Source organism: Peromyscus californicus, unplaced genomic scaffold, assembly GCF_007827085.1.
Source record: "Peromyscus californicus insignis strain IS unplaced genomic scaffold, ASM782708v3 Scaffold_12__1_contigs__length_115047231, whole genome shotgun sequence".
NCBI lineage: Eukaryota > Metazoa > Chordata > Mammalia > Rodentia > Cricetidae > Peromyscus > Peromyscus californicus.
The window spans coordinates 113877077-113894418 of record NW_026294413.1 but is presented as its reverse complement, the minus strand read 5'-3'; the positions used below and the strand labels follow the sequence as shown (position 1 = coordinate 113894418).

At 37.3% G+C, this 17342-nt stretch overlaps 1 protein-coding gene across 13 annotated transcripts in view; it reads right to left on the bottom strand.

The window, feature by feature from the left end:
- The window catches only part of Cfap20dc (CFAP20 domain containing), a 242116-nt gene that overhangs the window by 143497 nt on the left and 81277 nt on the right, over positions 1–17342 (bottom strand). For all 13 annotated transcript variants that reach the window (XR_008217213.1, XR_008217214.1, XM_052734151.1 and 10 more), the window contains one exon: positions 6344–6458. Coding sequence is in view for 11 of the 13 variants with exons in the window: in XM_052734151.1 (XP_052590111.1) it covers positions 6344–6458 (115 nt within the window). In the remaining 2 variants the exon portion in view is untranslated. The remainder of the gene's footprint in view (positions 1–6343; positions 6459–17342) is intronic.

Genomic DNA, 17342 nt, shown 5'->3' with positions numbered 1-17342 from the left:
GGGCTTAAACTCAGAGATTCACCTGCCTCTGCCTTCCCAGTGCTGGGATTAAAGGCATGTACCACGCCAGCAGGCTCTAAACTTTTCTTTAATTCCTTTTCACAAGTTGGAAACTTAGCTGGGTGGGATCTTACCCTGAGATCACCACTCCTTTTATTCTATTTCTTAATCTGTTTATCTCCTAGAACAGAGGACTTAGCTCCATTCTACTTCCTGGCACTCCTTTTCTCCTCAAATTGTACATTTTGTATCTTTCTTTTCTCAGCTTGCTCCTTTTCATTATAAATCTTCATTAGAGTTAACACTAATAGCCATAGAACAGAGTCTATACTAGGCTTCTTTGAGATTTCCTCTGACAAATGAAATTTTTTCAAAACTCTTCACTTTAGCCTTAGGCAGACTCTTTGGACAAGGGCAAAAAGCAGCCACATTGTTCACCAAAATATCACAAGTATGATCTCTATGCCACGTACTAAAATTCTTCTCCTCTGAAACCTCTTGAGCTAAGCCTCCACAGTTCAAATAACTCTTAGCACTAATGTCTTCCTTGCTCCTACTAGGATGGCCCACTAAACAGCACTTAAAGTGTTCAACTGTTTTTCTAATCCACGGTCCTAAGGTCCATATTCCTTCAAACAAAAGCATTGTCAGGCCTATCACAGCAATACCCCATTTCCTAGTACCAACTTCTGTCTTAGTTAGGGTCTCTACTGCTGTGAAGAGACACCATGACCATGGCAACTCTTGTAAAGAAAACATTTAACTGGCTAACTTACAGTTTCAGAGATTTAGTCCATAATCATCACGGTGGGTGGGACATGGTGACATGCAGGTAGACGTGGTGCTGGAGAAGGAACTGAGATTTCCACATCTTGACCCAAAGGAAACAGGAAGTGAACTCCAGCTTTTTTTTTAAAGAGTCAAATCTTGTTTACGTAATAGTTAAATTATTTGCAACCATTTCCAGTTTGATGAGACGTATTTGTTATTTCTAGCTGGACTAGCTATGTCTGGTATTCTCTTTCAATAACAGTGTTTTTTAGCATGTTCTATTAGTAATTGTGCAGTATTTGAAAGACCATATGTCAATAATCTTTGGATTCACATGAATCTAGTAATTTAATAAATATTTATTAATTAAAATAAACTTCAGTTCAGATATTCATTTACAATAGCGTAAGTTAATGGGTTCATGTTTAGAGAAAACAGCAGAGTAACAGTATATTTTTAAACATAATATTAAGTGAGCATTCACTATGAGCTTGGTGTTGCTCTAAGACAAAACTCATTTAGTTCAAACAACTCTACTTAGCCAGTTCCACAACTGGCCCTGTTTAACTGACAAGAAAACTGAAGTGCAGAGAAATTAATTGACTTGGCCTAAGAGTCTGCAGCCAAAAGGCAACAGGACCAGAGTCTGAATGCCAGTAATAAGGCCCCAAGGCCCACACTTCATTCTCCAAAACATCCTTCTGTGTATATGCTGTAAAAATAGGCTGGCCTTAGAGCTGAGTCATTGGTTTCTAAACCACTTGGAACCAGTGGTGCTTACTCAAGCATTTGAGGTCAGCAGAGGATAGATCTCCCTTCCTCAAGTAAATGTAGTACCTGTTAGCCTGACAGGAAGTAAAGAGAGAAAAAAGGATATTTAAAAATTGACATTCATGTACTTGAGATGAAACAGTTATAAACCCTTAAATAAATGCCATAAATATTATAGTAGGTACTGGGTTATAAAGATTTTAAGAAACTAGATAACCTTGTATCTGAGTAAGGTTGCCTCTTTAATTCCTGTCTCATATAGTGATACTAAAGAAATTAAATGTTTAAAAAAAAACCTTGCCGGGCGGTGGTGGCACAAGCCTGTAATCCCAGCACTCAGGAGGCAGAGGCAGGTGGATCTCTGTGAGTTCGAGGCCAGCCTAGTCTACAGAGCTAGTCCAGGAAAGGCTCCAAAGATACAGAGAAACTCTGTCTCGAAAAACCAAAAAAAACAAAAAAAAAAAACAAAAAAAAAACAACAACAAAAAAACAAAAACAAAACCCTGAACTTCAAAATTGAGAAAGCTAGGCAAATACCATGATAGGCTCCCAATAACTCAGTTAAGAACTAGACCTGTGTTCCTGCTTCTTGAAACTGAGCAGGACATTTCTGAGGAAGCCACGAACAAAGGATAATCAATCTTTAATGCCCCTGACAGCAGCTCAAGGTACGCTAGGCCTAACCCAACCTCCCCCACCCCAGCCTCATAGTAGCTCAAGGTAATAACCAAATAAGGACAGAGCCTGGAACTCATCCAGACCTGCCCCCAAATGGAAAAGTCATAGCCTTAGCCAGGCCTTGCTAGCCCTAGCCAATTAGGAATGTACTAACAAAATTGCCATTCACTTAAGTCAATCATAGATAAAATGATCTAACTTCCTTAGGAACTCCCCTTATCTGTGCTTTAGAAGAGCCTGCAAGCTTCTTTTGTGGTACCATTTTGCCTTTGTGTAGGATATGTGACCCCAACATGCTGGTACCTTTATTCTCAAGATAATCAATGTTCTTGTTGATTGCATACATGAATGGTGTTCTTTTGTGGGACTTCTCCAGGACCCTAACAAAAATCATTGGCTCAATGGGAAGCATGATGTTTGAGGAAAATGAAGAAGACAGTTCTTGAGCAATTTTAGGTGCAATATACTAGACCTCCAGTTTGTATTAAAATCTATAACATATGCCACTAGAGTTTGGTTAAAGAAGGTACAAGTCCTAAGGAATGATTTTATCCATTTAAATGAGAAACACTAGGTGTCTGAGGTGAGAAGATTGCTAAAAGTAATTTATCACATTGTTCTGCTTTATCTCTAGTGAAAGATTCATTCTGAGCAACAGCTCATAATTAACTTCCCATTCAAACAGAATTAAATTTATTATACATTATAGCACATTTTGGTAGCAAGACACTGATGTGCAGTTTACACCATCACCAGCTAACAGAAGTTGTAGTAAAGAATAAATAAAATGGATTCCTGTGAGTCTTGACTAAGTGGGTACTTCGTGTTTAATGTGATGGTTATTAATTTTTAAAATTGTTCTTGCCATTGAAAACTCAAGTTAAAAATATAAATTGCAGAAACTTAAAGGTTAAAGTGACTCTTCATAATTAAGAATAACATGGAAAATAAATTTGGAAGATTAACATTTAAAGATAATTGAAACAGAAAATGGTCTATATATAAATATTCAGATCGGTTTGGCTATAAGAATTTAATTTTATTGCCTGTTGGCACCTATAGGATTTAGCTATAGAACAGGAAAAGTGAACATTTCAGCAATTCTATTCTGAACCAGGATTCCTCGAAGTCCCAGGCAGACAGTTGAGTAAAGTGGACGGGTCTCAGGGCACTCGCGCACGCCTATCAGCTAAGAGGAATGAAGTTCACAGCATGTAGTAGTCTCAGACTAGGAAACCTTAGGTGTCTCCAGAGGTCAACAGTCAGGAATTTTGTATGAGATCTTCAAACTTTTAAATGTTAGCTGATGTGCTTTTAGAATGCTCTGGTGAGGCTTACCATCAAGACAGATACAAATAATAATGGATAGAAAAAAAATGAATAATCTGCTCCCCGCCCCAAAGCAGAAAACTAGGGCAAGTATCACACTGACCAGGGGAAACAGGGCTTCAGGGATGGCGTCCTGAATGAATGGGGTATGCTTAGCATCTCTAACTGCTTGGAATAAAAACTGTTCTTAAAACTACTCAACTTTAGTTCAATAGACACTCATTGGGAAGAGAGTGTATCAATCTTCTGCTTCATCACTGTTGAATTTGGAGGAAAATGAGGGAAGTGAAAGCAAGTTCTCAGCATTTTTTTGAACACTCCTAGACATTTGTTAAATCACCAAGAACATTATAAAACATATATAATTTGGCTACAAAACTTATTATTTTATCAGGAGGTACATTAGACTTGTTAATTTGTCCAGAAAGTATATGAGTACTTACTGTGTACCATGTATTGACAAAAACTAGGGCTAAAAGCTCAACAGGACATGTTAATAGTCTGATGGAGAAGACAGGCAAGTAAACAGATGAGTGAAAGGCAGAATGAAAGAAACAGTTATGAGGGTTGGGAAATGCAATGACAATGATGAGCAATTTCCACAGAGGACCAATTCATGGGCTTTATAGGAAGTAGCATTTGAAGTGCAAACAGCAGCTATGATCTTTACCCAGAGATTACTGTACTAGCAGGCACTCTTCTAAAAGCTTTATTATTAAAATATGTAAATCCCAACAACTTTGTGGTACATATACTTTATATGCTTCATATTATCTGTATTTTATAGATGAAATGAACACAAGAATTTTCAGACTAGCAATATTATTATTAGTTTTATTAATTTTTGAGAATTTCATACATGAGCACTATATCTACATCATTAACCCCTCCATTTCCCAACTACTGTATCCCCCTCCCAAATTACTTAATTCTCATCTATTCTATAAATATTATATTTATAGAATTATATTTTATTAATATATTAATATATAATATTAATATATAAATAGCACACATATATACACACAGACACATACATATACACACACATCCTATTTAGTCCATTTGGCTTTGCTCATATGTACACATGTCCAGGAATGACCTATCTTTAAGCTGTACAAAGTATTTGCATTATGTATATGTTTAAATTATATATAAACACACACATTTAAAAACACAGCAAGTGTCTCAACTCTAGTTCTTGTGTTTACTCTTGCAGAGGAAAGGGCACCACATATCTGTATGTACCCTGTGTTCATATGTCTCAGTTCATTTAGATACATGAACCTCAGGTTGCTTCACATCTATTCTTCTATTGCTACCACCCAGTCCTCATGAACTCTAGCTCAAATTACAGCAAATGGTCACATTATTTTCACTTTCTACCCATTCAAATCATTGTAGACCTCACTATGAAAACAATTTCCTCCAGCCACAGAACTGTTTTCCTTTTCTTTTCTTTTTAATGTGTGTTTTGTGGTGGTAGGGATGAAACTCAGAATCTAATGCATACAAGGCAAGCTCTGTATCACATACCTACAGCCCAGCTTCCACAGCTTTAATAAGTTCCTCTTCTCCATCACAGTGCATGTGTGTGGAAGCCTGAAGTTGACATTATTGTCTTTCTTGATTGCTCTTTATTTATCAAGACAGGGTCACTTGCTGAAACCAGAGCTCAGCAATTCTCATGAGTCAGCTGGCCCCAGGGACTCCCACCCTCTGTTTCTGCCTCCTGAATGTTGGGATTCCAAGTGGCTGTTAGACTTACTTAGCTTTAATCTGGGTTCTGGGGATTTAAACTCCAATTCCCATGCTTAAGTAGTGAGCATTTATCCACTGAACCATCTCCCCAGCCCTATTCACATTTTATTTTGGAAGATCGTACTAACTTTTCTGTTTATACAACTTGTATGAAGCTTTCTTTTAAAATAAATTGAAGTTAAAAACAAAAAAGTGGGTCAGCCGGGCAGTGGTGGCCCATGTCTTTAATCTCAGCACTTGGGAGGCTGAGGTAGGCGAATCTCTGTGAGTTCAAGCCCAGCCTGGTCTACAAAGTGAGTTCCTGGACAGGCTCCAAAGCTACACAGAGAAAACCTGTCTCAAAAACAAAAAACAAAAAACAAAAACAAAAACCAAACCAAACCAAAAAAGTGGGTCAATTTAATGTAAAGAATTAAGCATATTCTAGAACAGGTGGTACACAAACATGGTACTGTGAGCAGTACCATTAAAATAAAACTCAGATTGACCAAAGCCTGAGAAAGTCTAGTCAACCACGCAGACCCTTCTGAAGTCACCAGGAGGTCAAGTGTTCCGCTGTGCCAGGCTTCTGTGCTGAGTTACTATGCTTCTTCAGCTGTTTTAAATTTGATAATAGTGATGACTAGCCTGTGTTTCTGAGAGATGTACCACTTCCAGCCTCCAAGCTTCTGCCCATGTAGTCCATTTGTCTGGGGTGCTAGGTCTCCTGTGCCTCCCTGTTTACATGCTTTCCAAATCCACCCACTGCTGTCCCCTGCATGAAGCCTGCAGCTGGCCAACAATAATTTCCCTTTGACAGAGTTGGTGGCCTCTCCTTCCAGTATGCTTCCTTCACAGCTTTGGTGACACTGTATTCAAATAGTACTCTTTACCTGGTAGATGGCAAGGGGCAGGGAGGAAATCCCTGTGTTTTATTTACTTTTAATAGCATCATGGCACCTAACAAAAGGCCTCATACACAGAAAGGGCCCAAAATGAATACCTTGGGAATTAAATTTAATCCTATTTTAGGCAACATTCATGTGATACTTACAATTTTACGCTTGATCATGAAGAGTGGGATTTTTGCATGAAGAGGGGTTGAGGACAGTTCCTTATGGACGGTTGATAAATACAATCTTCTTTTGATGTTTCCTAAATCAGTAATTCTGAAAAAAAAAGACAAGAAAGAAGAAAGATTCCCATGAATTTAAAATACATTTCTTTGGATAATCATCAAAACGATATAATTCATCAAATAAGCCTTTTCCAACACGGAGTTCGAACACAGAATTGAAGAGTTGTCATTTTCTTTCAAGAAGTAATAAAATTTCTTTCTTAAATTCAAATTGCTCACAGGCCTGAATGTATAAATTCACTTAATATGCTAATTTATTTCATCACTCTCCACTAGATTTCCACAGTCCTCCAGCCTATGAAAAAATTCAATTTGTATGAACTGAGAAACCGCTAGCCTTTAATAACCATGCTTGTTCCAGCCCCGTAAGCTGGTGTTACCTTGGGACACACTGTCAGCTACTAAATAGGAAAACATTATGGGTTTCTCTCCCTGAGAGTGCCCCTGTCATTTTACATAGGCTCTTAGTCTTTGCAGAGACAGACATGAAGCACTAACTGTCGGTTTCACTTCCTAAGCACATATCTTCCAACTTGAATTTTAATACACAAGTTTATTGCTCACTATTCAGGTCACCCCACAGTGATACCAAGGACACCAAATCTGAACATTTTTAATAGATTTAGACCATGGCCATGATCACAAAGATTAGGTTTGCTTCAAATCGAGAGAGGCTCATTTTTCTATTCTGTTTCCTTTATGTCTCAAAAGTAACACACCAGGCTGAAAATCCACACACTGTCTCAGCTTCTGTGCCGCCAAGTTGATGCTTTCTTAAAAACCTTACCTTTTATCTCAAAATAAATAGGTTCCCCTACATTAGCAACTTCTCTATGGATGTATTACATGTCCACTCTTCAATAAGTGTCAATTCCTCAAGGAGGCATTTCATTAAAAAACTATTATTAATATTTATAGTGTAATTATTTTTTAAAAAATCAACATAGTGTTTTTTGTCAGGCATGATGGGGTACACCTTTAATCCCAGCACTTGAGAGGCAGAAGCAGATGGATTTAAGTGACTTTGATACTAACCTTATCTACATAGACAGTCCAACCCAGGCAGTGCTAGATGAGACCCTGTCTCAAACAAAACAAAACAAAACAAAACAAAAAAACAACAAACACAAACAAAAATCCCAACATAGTCAATTCTATAGTTCTTCTATGCTTCCCATTCTCTGCTTTTCTAATCTAATTATTACCTATAAAATACCTATAATCTCATTATTACTTGTAAAATAGTCTCTATATCCTGTGGGAAAATAGCTAGCATTAAAAATACTATGAGATGATTTCAGAATACACTTCAGACCAAAAAAAATAAAATAAAATCCATTCCTCTTGCACTAAATGACAGCATCATTTAACTTAAAAATGAAAAAGTTTTCAAGTCATCATCATTTAAAATTAAAATTAGAGTTAAAATTCAACTGCATTAACACTTGTGTGGTCTTTCACATCACTGCTAAATGTAGTCTCTTCTTCATTTCAGCTGCACACAACTGACCTTAAGTGCCAAAATAAATATATTAAAAATTCCATCTCACCCTTTTAAATGTTGTTTTTGTGAATGTTACTTATTGTAGTAGTATAGAAACACGTGTTTTAAAAACGAAAGCACCACTTGGTGGGTAGACATAAATACCTCTCTCATGGTATAGAAGAGTTTGAAGATCAGTGTCTACTAGAGAATCTCCAAGAACATTGAGGCATGTGGGTGTGAGTGAGAACATTTCTAAAGAGACTCAACCGAGAGAGAAGGACTTGCTCTGAATGTGGGCTGGAGCCAGGCTGAGGAAACAGACCAAGGTGGAGTCCAACAGAAATTCAGCAGTCTCTACTTCCTGGCCCACCACGAGGAAAAGTGGGCTGCTCTGCCACATCTTCCCTGCCATGGTAGAAGGACCTTTTGAAATCACAAATTAAATATCGTCCACACCCTCAAGCTGTCTTTGTGAGCTATTCTGTCAGGAACAGGAAGAGAGCAGATACGATGACTGAGTATGTTGAGTAGATCAAATGTTATCATCAGGGATACTACTAAATGATGTCTCTGGTAAGCTGTGCTTGGGGAAGAAATGGAGAATACAAAGACTGCAATGGAGAAGGAGCAAAAAGAGGGGTTGTCAACCAAAAATCCTTGTGACCCAGTTTAAAGGTCTGTTTTGCTTGCAAAGAAGAAACAATGAAATTGCCTAAATAATTAAGGATTGCAGTCCAAACACTGTAATGGCATATGGGATGACATGAATATTCATGTATTTATTGACACATTCAATAAATACTGAGCCAGGTGATGTTCTGGGTATACATCAGTGATGCAAAGGTGAGAAGGATGAAGTTCTCAGTCTGTTGGAACTTCTTTGCTAGTGAAAAAGTATAAAAAGAAACAAAAAAGTTATAAAAAACACAATAAAGAAAACAAGCAAGATTCTAAATAAGATACCAGGAATTTACCTACTTCAGACAGTAGCAACAGCACGGTACGGACCTGAGAGGAAGGCAGGGGCAGGAGGTAGAAGGCTTAGGCAAGGTCCAATCACACAAGGCCATTATACCAAGGTTTATAAGCTTATTGTTCAAAGCAGAGAGCTATAATTCAGCCAAAACTCTACCTTTCACTGTGGATAGTTATCAAAATAGTTATGGTGTCATGTCTATTTATTTATTGCCATTATTTTTATTTATGTGTATGAGTGTCTTTGTGTGCTGAGTGTGTGCACATGAGTGCAGTGTCCACAGAGGCCAGTGGAGGGCACTGGGTCCTCTGGGGCTGAAGTTAGAGGCCATTGTGAAGCGCCTGGCGTGAGTGCTAGGAATCAAACTTGGTTCTCTGCAAGAGCAGCAAACTTTGTTTCTCTTAACCACTGAGCCAGTTCTCCGGCCTTTCTTATTTCCTTATTAGGGTAAAATTTATATAATTGAAACACAAATTTTAGTGTATTCTGGTAACTATATAAATTAGTTTAAATGCCACTCCAATGAAATTATAGCCATTACCCTAGAATGGTCCCTGCTAGACAATTCTCAGTCTGTGGGTAGTTATGCTTCCCATTTCTATCATCTTAGATAATTTCCATTTGCTGTTCACTTCTTACAGGATGGACTGTGCAGAATGGACTCTTGTGTTTGATTCTTTCACTTAATATGAAGATTTTAAAATTTATCCACACTGACCAAACATCAGTAGATCTTTTAAACTGCTGAGTTCTGTTGGGGAATCATACATTTTATCTATTTTCCTACAGATGAATATTTGGACTGGTTTCAGTTTTGATTTTTAGTAAGTCAAACCTGTGTGGATATGCCTGTGGTACCTGCCAGTAGACATGTACTTTCATTTTCTGGATAAATAACTAGCAATGAGATTGTTGAGCACCTGACAGACACATGTTTTCAAAGATACTGCAGTGTTTCTACATTTTCACATGTTTTTGGGGCTATTAGAACTTGAAATTTCAGCCAACCTCAATGGGCAAGAAATAGTTATTATGATTTTATTTGCATTCCCCTGTGACTGATACTGAACATTTTCATATTTGCATGTATGCATACACATGTGTGTGTGTGTGTATGTGTGTGTGTGTGTGTGTGTGTGTGTGTATGTGTGTGTGTGTTTTGAGTGTGCAAGTGCACATGTGCACATGCATGTACAGGTCAGTGGTCAACATTGGGTGTTGTTCCTCAACTGTCTACCTTGGTTTATGAAATAGGATCTCTCACTGGGATGCAGGACTCACTAATCACAACATGCAGGCTGATTATCAAGTCTCACTAATCTACCTATGTCTGCTTCACCAGTATTGGTATTACATGTGCACACCACCACACCTGGTTTTTCTTGTGGGTGCTGGGGATCAGATTCAGGTCCTCAAGTTTACATGGCAAGCACTTTCAATTCAATCTTTGGCTTTTGAAAATGCTAATTTACAATGCAAAAGGATAACTGGGCCATTAAAGGTCAGATCAGCACCCAGAGAAGAATAGATCCAACACACAGTCAATATTGAATCTCTTGACTATGATAATGCTTGGGTAGAAGAGGTGATTTCCAAGGGCATAAGGAAAAACTGAAATGTCAAATGTTTTAATTGTGGTAAACAAGGTCATTTCAGAAGAAACTATAGGCAGGGTGTTCCTAGAAACAATGTTTCTTCTAGGGATGATGCAAACAGGAGGCCCCAACCCTCTGGATTATGTAGAAAATGGGGAAAGGCTAACACTGGACCAATGAAATGCAGATCAACAAGGGATAAGCAGGGCAACACTTTACCATTGGGAAATGCATTAAGGGGCCTCTTGCAGGCCCCCATGTCAAACTTAGTTTAGTCATTCCCTGTTACCATGGGGGAAACTTATCCCCGGAGCAATTAAAGGACCTAATGCCTATGGAAAAAATACAATACTGCTCTGGATGATACAATAGCTTTAGAAATGAAACAAAAGTTCCAGGAGAGACCATAAAATGAATATTTTGGCAGACTTCAATAAATGATTAAAGACCAAGGCTATGAGTGTGAATAAATGACACTGTAATTGAAGGTCTTCTGGACACAGGGGCAGATGTAACTATAACTACACCAGAATCATGGCTTCCAAATTGGCCTCTTTAGGAGTAATGTGTTCAGTTTTTAGGGATTAGAACCTTATTGTAGGTAAAACAAAGCACAAGATGGGTCGAATGTATAGGGCTTGAAGAACAGAGAGGAAAGTTGAAGCCATATGTGGCTAATATAGCAATGAATTTATGGGGATGTGATTTGTTACAGTAGTGGAATATTCAGATTAACATTCCTCCAATCTCAGAAACAAATCATAGACTAATGTACATTTCTGGAAAAAGTATTAAAAGGTATTATAAAGAACAGTCACTGACAATTCAGTCTGTACAAAAACAGGGAAACAACAGCTGTTGATCTTTCAGAAGTACCAACAGCCCTAACTTTAAAATGGTTAACTTACACACCTGTCTAGGTAGAACAATGACCTTTGACATCAGAAAAATTAAAGGCCTGAGAACAGCTGGTACAGGAGCAGCTAAATGCTCACCATATTGAAGAATCAACCAGTTCTTGGAATTGTCCTGTATTTGTTACTAAAAAGAAATCTGGAAAATGGAGAATGCTGACAGATTTGAGAGTCATAAGTAAAGTAATTCAGCTGATTTTCTACAGCCTAGAATTCCTTTGTCCTTTCTGTTAACTAAAGGATGGCCTATTATGGTTATTGACTTAGAAGACTGTTTCTTCGCTATACTACTACAAGAAAGGGATAGGGAAAATCTGCCTTCACAGTGCCTACTTATAATAATCTCAGCCTGTTAAAAGATATTAATGGAAGATTCTCCCACAAGGGATGCTAAATAGCCCCACCCTGTGCCAATATTTTCTATGGCAGCCATTGGAAATAATTTGTGTACAGTTTCCTCAATCTATAATTTACCATTATATGAATGATATCTTGTTAGATGATTCAAATGTAGACACTTTAGAAAAAAATGTTTAAAGATGTAAAGAAAGTTTTGCCTTGCTGGGAATTACAAATTGCTCCTGAAAAAAATACAAAGAGGAGATTCTATTAATTATTTAGGATATAAAATATATCTACAAAAAATTCAACCCCAAAAGATACAAATTAAGAGAGATCAATTGTGGACTCTTAATGACTTTCAAAGATTGCTGGGAGATCTTACCCATCTACAGCATACTATTGGAATAACAACTTAAGAACTAAGTAATTTGTTTCAAACCTTAAAAGGTGACAAGGACTTAAAAAGTCTGAGAGAATTAGCAGCAAGATCTGAGAGAGAATTGGTTTTGGTGGAAAAGAAATTATAGGATGCACATGTAGATCATTTGGATCCAGAACTTGATTGCATTCTGATTATATAACCCTCTATTCATTCCCCTACAGAGATTTTAATGCAGAGGGAAGATATTATCTTAGAATGGATATTTCTCCTACACAAACAGAGTAAAAAAATTAAGGACATACGTAGAAAAAGTTTCTGAGTTGATTCTAAAAGAAAATTAAGACTTCATCAGTTGACAAGAATGGACCCAACAGAAATTGTGGAACCCTTTACTAATGCTGAAATTTCCTCCTTGTGGGCAAAAAATGAATACTGGCAGAGAGCTTGCAGTAATTTTTTGGGAGAGATTAACAACAAATATCCCCAAAGCAAGAGATTTCAATTCATAAAAGGAGCCAGTTGAGTCCTTCCTCACATTGTATGGGGAACACCAGAGCCCCCACATTCTATTCTCACACAAATAAATCAGAAAAGGCAGGTTACAAATCAGGAAATTTAAGTAAAGTGGCTCAAACCCCTTAAGATTCTGTCCAAAAGTCAGAATTATATGCTATTCTCATGGTACGGATGGATTTTTACAGAATCTTTTAACACAGTTACTGACTCTCAATATGCAGAAAGAGTTGTTTTACACATTGAAACCTCTGAACATATTCCTGTTGAATCTGAATTAGCTTTGCTATTTATATAGTTACTGGAAACAGTCAGGAATAGGAATCATCCCATATATATAACACATATTAGATCCCATATGAGTCTGCTAGGTCCTCTATGATGAAATTGATAAGTTACTATTAGGAAATGTGCTGGAGGCCTCAGAGTTTCATAAAAGACACCGTGTCAATAGCAAGAGTTTGAAAAAGGATTTTTCCATCACTTGGCAAGAAGCCAAGGAAATTATAAGAAACGTCCTACTTGTTCCTTGTATAATCAAACTCCACTACCTGCAGGAATAACCCTAAGAGGACTCAAAGAAATGAAGTTTGGCAGATGGATGTGTTTCATTTTGTAGAATTTTGAAAATTAAAATACGTACACCATACCATAGATATATATTCAGGATTTCAATGGGCAATTGCTTTGAGTTCAGAAAAGGTCAATTCTGTAATTACACATCTATTAGAAGTCATGGCCATCATGGGAATACCTCTACAAATTAAGACTGGCAATGCTCCAGCATATATCTCTAGTAAAATGAAACAGTTTTTTTTCTTATTATAATATAAAGCATATTACAGGTATACCACACAATCCAACAGGCCAAGCAGTTACAGAAAGATCAAATTGCACTTTAAAAGAAATGCTAAACAAGCATAAAGGGGTAATAAAGACCCCCAGAGACAAATCGCATAATGCCTTATTAACTTTAAATTTTCTAAATGCTAATGAGAAAGGAACAACAGCTGCAAAGAGACATTGGACAACAGAATAAACTACTGAGTTAAATCAGCCTATATACTTTAAAGATTTGTTGACCCAAGAATGGAAACTAGGATATATGTTGCATTATGGAAGGGGTTTTGCTTTTGTTTCCACAGGGGAAGAAATGTTATAGATACCATCAAAAAAAAAAATTCAATTCAAACAGGAGAAACCTCTTGATGAGGAGAAGTGATAACTAATTCACCATTGTGACAATTCTACAAGTTGTAAGGAAAACTCATCTAAGAAGGCTCGGGGCAGGTTTCTGTTTTGTTCTTTACAGGAGAATAAAAATATTTACCATAAAGGGTGTCAAGGACCTTTGGACAGAAAGACATCTAAAGAAGAAGAAAGACATCTAAAGAAGAAGGGTGAACTGTCTGGAAAAATTTACCAAGAAAGGAAACAATCTGGCATGATGGTATAATTACTTCTACAAGGTAAAATCTCTTTACCTCTCGAAATATTTGTTGTCCCGACTCAATTAAAAACCAAATAGGGCTTTGGAGTTGTGGTGTAGCTCTCTCCTTCTCTAAACCCAAGCGTGTTGTTAAAGGAAAAATTCAGAGTCTGTGTCTCATATCAGAAGAGCCACCTGGTATGGAAAAGAAGGAAACCAAAATCTAGGGACTATTGTTTTCACAAATCTCTTTCTCCTCATACTTACTTTGACTTTTTAGAACTTTTCTTTAGGTACAATACTATCTTAATATTTAAAATTTCCATTTTGATATTAATGTTTAAGTTTTCCAGTGGACAAAAAATTTTCCTAACATCGATCCCTGAAGTCTCCAAAAAGATGATGGGGCCCCACAACAATCCTACCTGGATCATCCTGGGGGTGGATGGGTCCTGTAAAGGATGTAAGGAGTCGGCGGGGGAATGAAGTGAGCCAGGCCATGGTGGTTGGGAGAATCTTGTAGCCTGACTGACTAGCAGCCAGAGTGTTTCTTTATTTATACATAATTTAGTAAGCAGGGATACATTCATGATGTTCCAAAACATAGATCATATCATTTTTGGTTTTGGACATGTGTTTCACTTCCTTTTGCTCATTTTTTTAGTCACCATTAGTAAAATATGACAGAATAGAGTTATCATTTCCAATCATTTTCCCTCAAGTTTTGACGTCATTAATAAACAGAGTTATTATTCTTACTCATTAATCCCATAACCCAATTTTTGAGAATCTAGAGGCATAGGACAGCCTGTTCTCAGGCTGGTAGCTTTGGTTGCTTCAAGGACACTAGACCAAAACAAAAAATCTTCAAACACCCTGGGCATTTTGCCATGTCCTAAGCAGTGTCTTATTAACTCTTAGTGGTCAGAGTGCCCAGGAAAAATCCTCAGGCTAAAGCTGCAGCAGTTATTATTCAAATTCTGCCATAATACAATCAAAGTTCACATTTTTATAGAATTTGTCTATATGTCTAATTCTGGTATTCTATTGTTCCTTGGTCATATGACATTTTAGTGGCTCTGCATGAGCTAAGTTTTCTAAGAGATGGAGGTCCTAACACCTCATACTTTTATCATTTTTCCACTCCATACTTTGCTTATCAGTATGTCTCTATGTAGGACAGAGTTGTATGTCACGTAGCTGTTTGAGTGTAGAGTGGGAAGAGCCTTGTAATCTGTGCTGTGGCCAACTCCTCTAGTCCACTGGATCTTGTTGACCTTTTTGAATTTACTTTGTTTTGAGTATCTTGTTCCTGTGTAAGTACAGGGACAGATGTTTCAAGAATGTCTCATAGTCTCATGAAGAGACCTCTGGCTTCTTTATGTGTCACAACCTCCAAGGCGTAAGGAAGACCTTCAAGTAGAAAAGGATATCTCCCTCAAAGCGGACAGGGGGCAGGATATATGTTCAGGACTTTCCTGGGGAAGCTTAGAAGCAGCATTCCTGGGAGAGGCATGAATGATTCATAAGGAATTTTTCATCAATCAATGTCCTCAAATTGTACAAATATTAAAAGTGCCCCAAGTATGCAACAGGTGGAGATGAAAACCAAAGGTGGCATGGCAGCCATCATGTGGCTCAGCTTTGTTGGATCTTTGTCAAGCAGCTGTGCTTGCTTTATGATTTCTGCCATTACATCTAGACATGGCTGTGCCAGATAAACACCACCCAAAGATCAGCTTTGGACTACATATTGCTCAAGACAATTCTAAAGCACCTAGCTGACATGGTCCACCCTCTTGCACCACTCCAGCCAGAACTTCAGATAAGCTTTACCCATTACTCAGAGACTGCCTACAAATGTTGCAGCTAGTTCTCCTAAGACTTAACCATTGTTTCAGTTCTTACAGGGTCCCAGAGAAACACAGCTGTGCCCCCCAGACATCAGGAAGTAATTCTAAGAACAAGATGCTACTTTCCCTATATGTGTGTGCATGTGGGTGGGGGTTGGGTTTTCCTCAGGGTTATGGATAATTGTCATCTGTAGGGGGTTGGTAATAAGTTGTTATAGGGCTGGAGGAAGAACAATAGAGATTAAACTCAGGGATCTCATTTGGTTAAAAAAAAAGGATAGGCATGACTGGATTAAAATATAGACTATTAGTTTTAAATAATTATCATTGGTATGAATTTTTTATATTATATAAATTATTTTTGTTACATTGTACATATGTTCCTCTGACTGTTTAAGATATTTTGAATATTGATGCAAATGTAAAATTATGTTTGTCATACTGTATATATGTTACTATTTCTGTTTAAGATATTTTTGTATACTGATACAAATGTAAAATTGTATTTGTCATACTCTATATATGTTTCTACTTCTGTTTAGGATATTTTTGTATATTGATGCAAATAAGGGTTATTTTTGCCATATTGCATTTTACATTTCTACCTCTGGTTAAGATATTTTTTCATATTGTCACAATTACAAGGTTATTGTTCTAATACTGTACATCTGTTTCTATTTTTACATAAGGTATTACCTCTACAGCTTGTTTATTTTTATAATGTGAAGCTTCAGTCCTTAAGCTACATAGGTTAGTAAGAATTACAGGTTAACTGTCACCCATGTCTGTCAAACTTATAGTCAGGTTTTCCAGGTCATACAGAGTTATATTTCAAATAGATAGGCCATCTTCAAACACTTCAAAGACCTACAGAATATGGCATTTAAAATGTTTTAGTAACCAAGAATTACTTTGATGTGAGACATATCTTCTCCCAGCAGCACAGATCTACTCCTGAGAAGATAATGGGCACTGAAGACACTCCATATGGAGTTTGTTTTCTTCTTGGCAAAACTGGCCTACTGGGCAAGAAACTCCCCTTGCCTCAACTGCTGACAGTAAGTATGCTGTCCAATCTGGACAAGTGGGACACAAAGAAAAGTGACTATTGAACTTTGCTAAAACAGGGTAGGACAGCCCTTCAAAATTTCCTGCTTCTGAAAAAGGTCTGTGAGATATTCTAGACTTATAAGCCAAAGTTGGATGCCCCAATATTACAGACAAAACTTGGGTAACTGTCCAGGCAGCAAACTGTTTCTGCCATTCCTTGCATTTTTGGAAATCGTTTGCTTACACTTCTTGCTTCCTCAGGTAATTCTATTTTCCTTCTCAGGTCTTTGATGGGGTTGAAGACTGGATAGTTACAGTCACAATCCTCCCTAATCTTAGCTAAGAGCATATCAGGTACAAAACTTAGATTCTTCA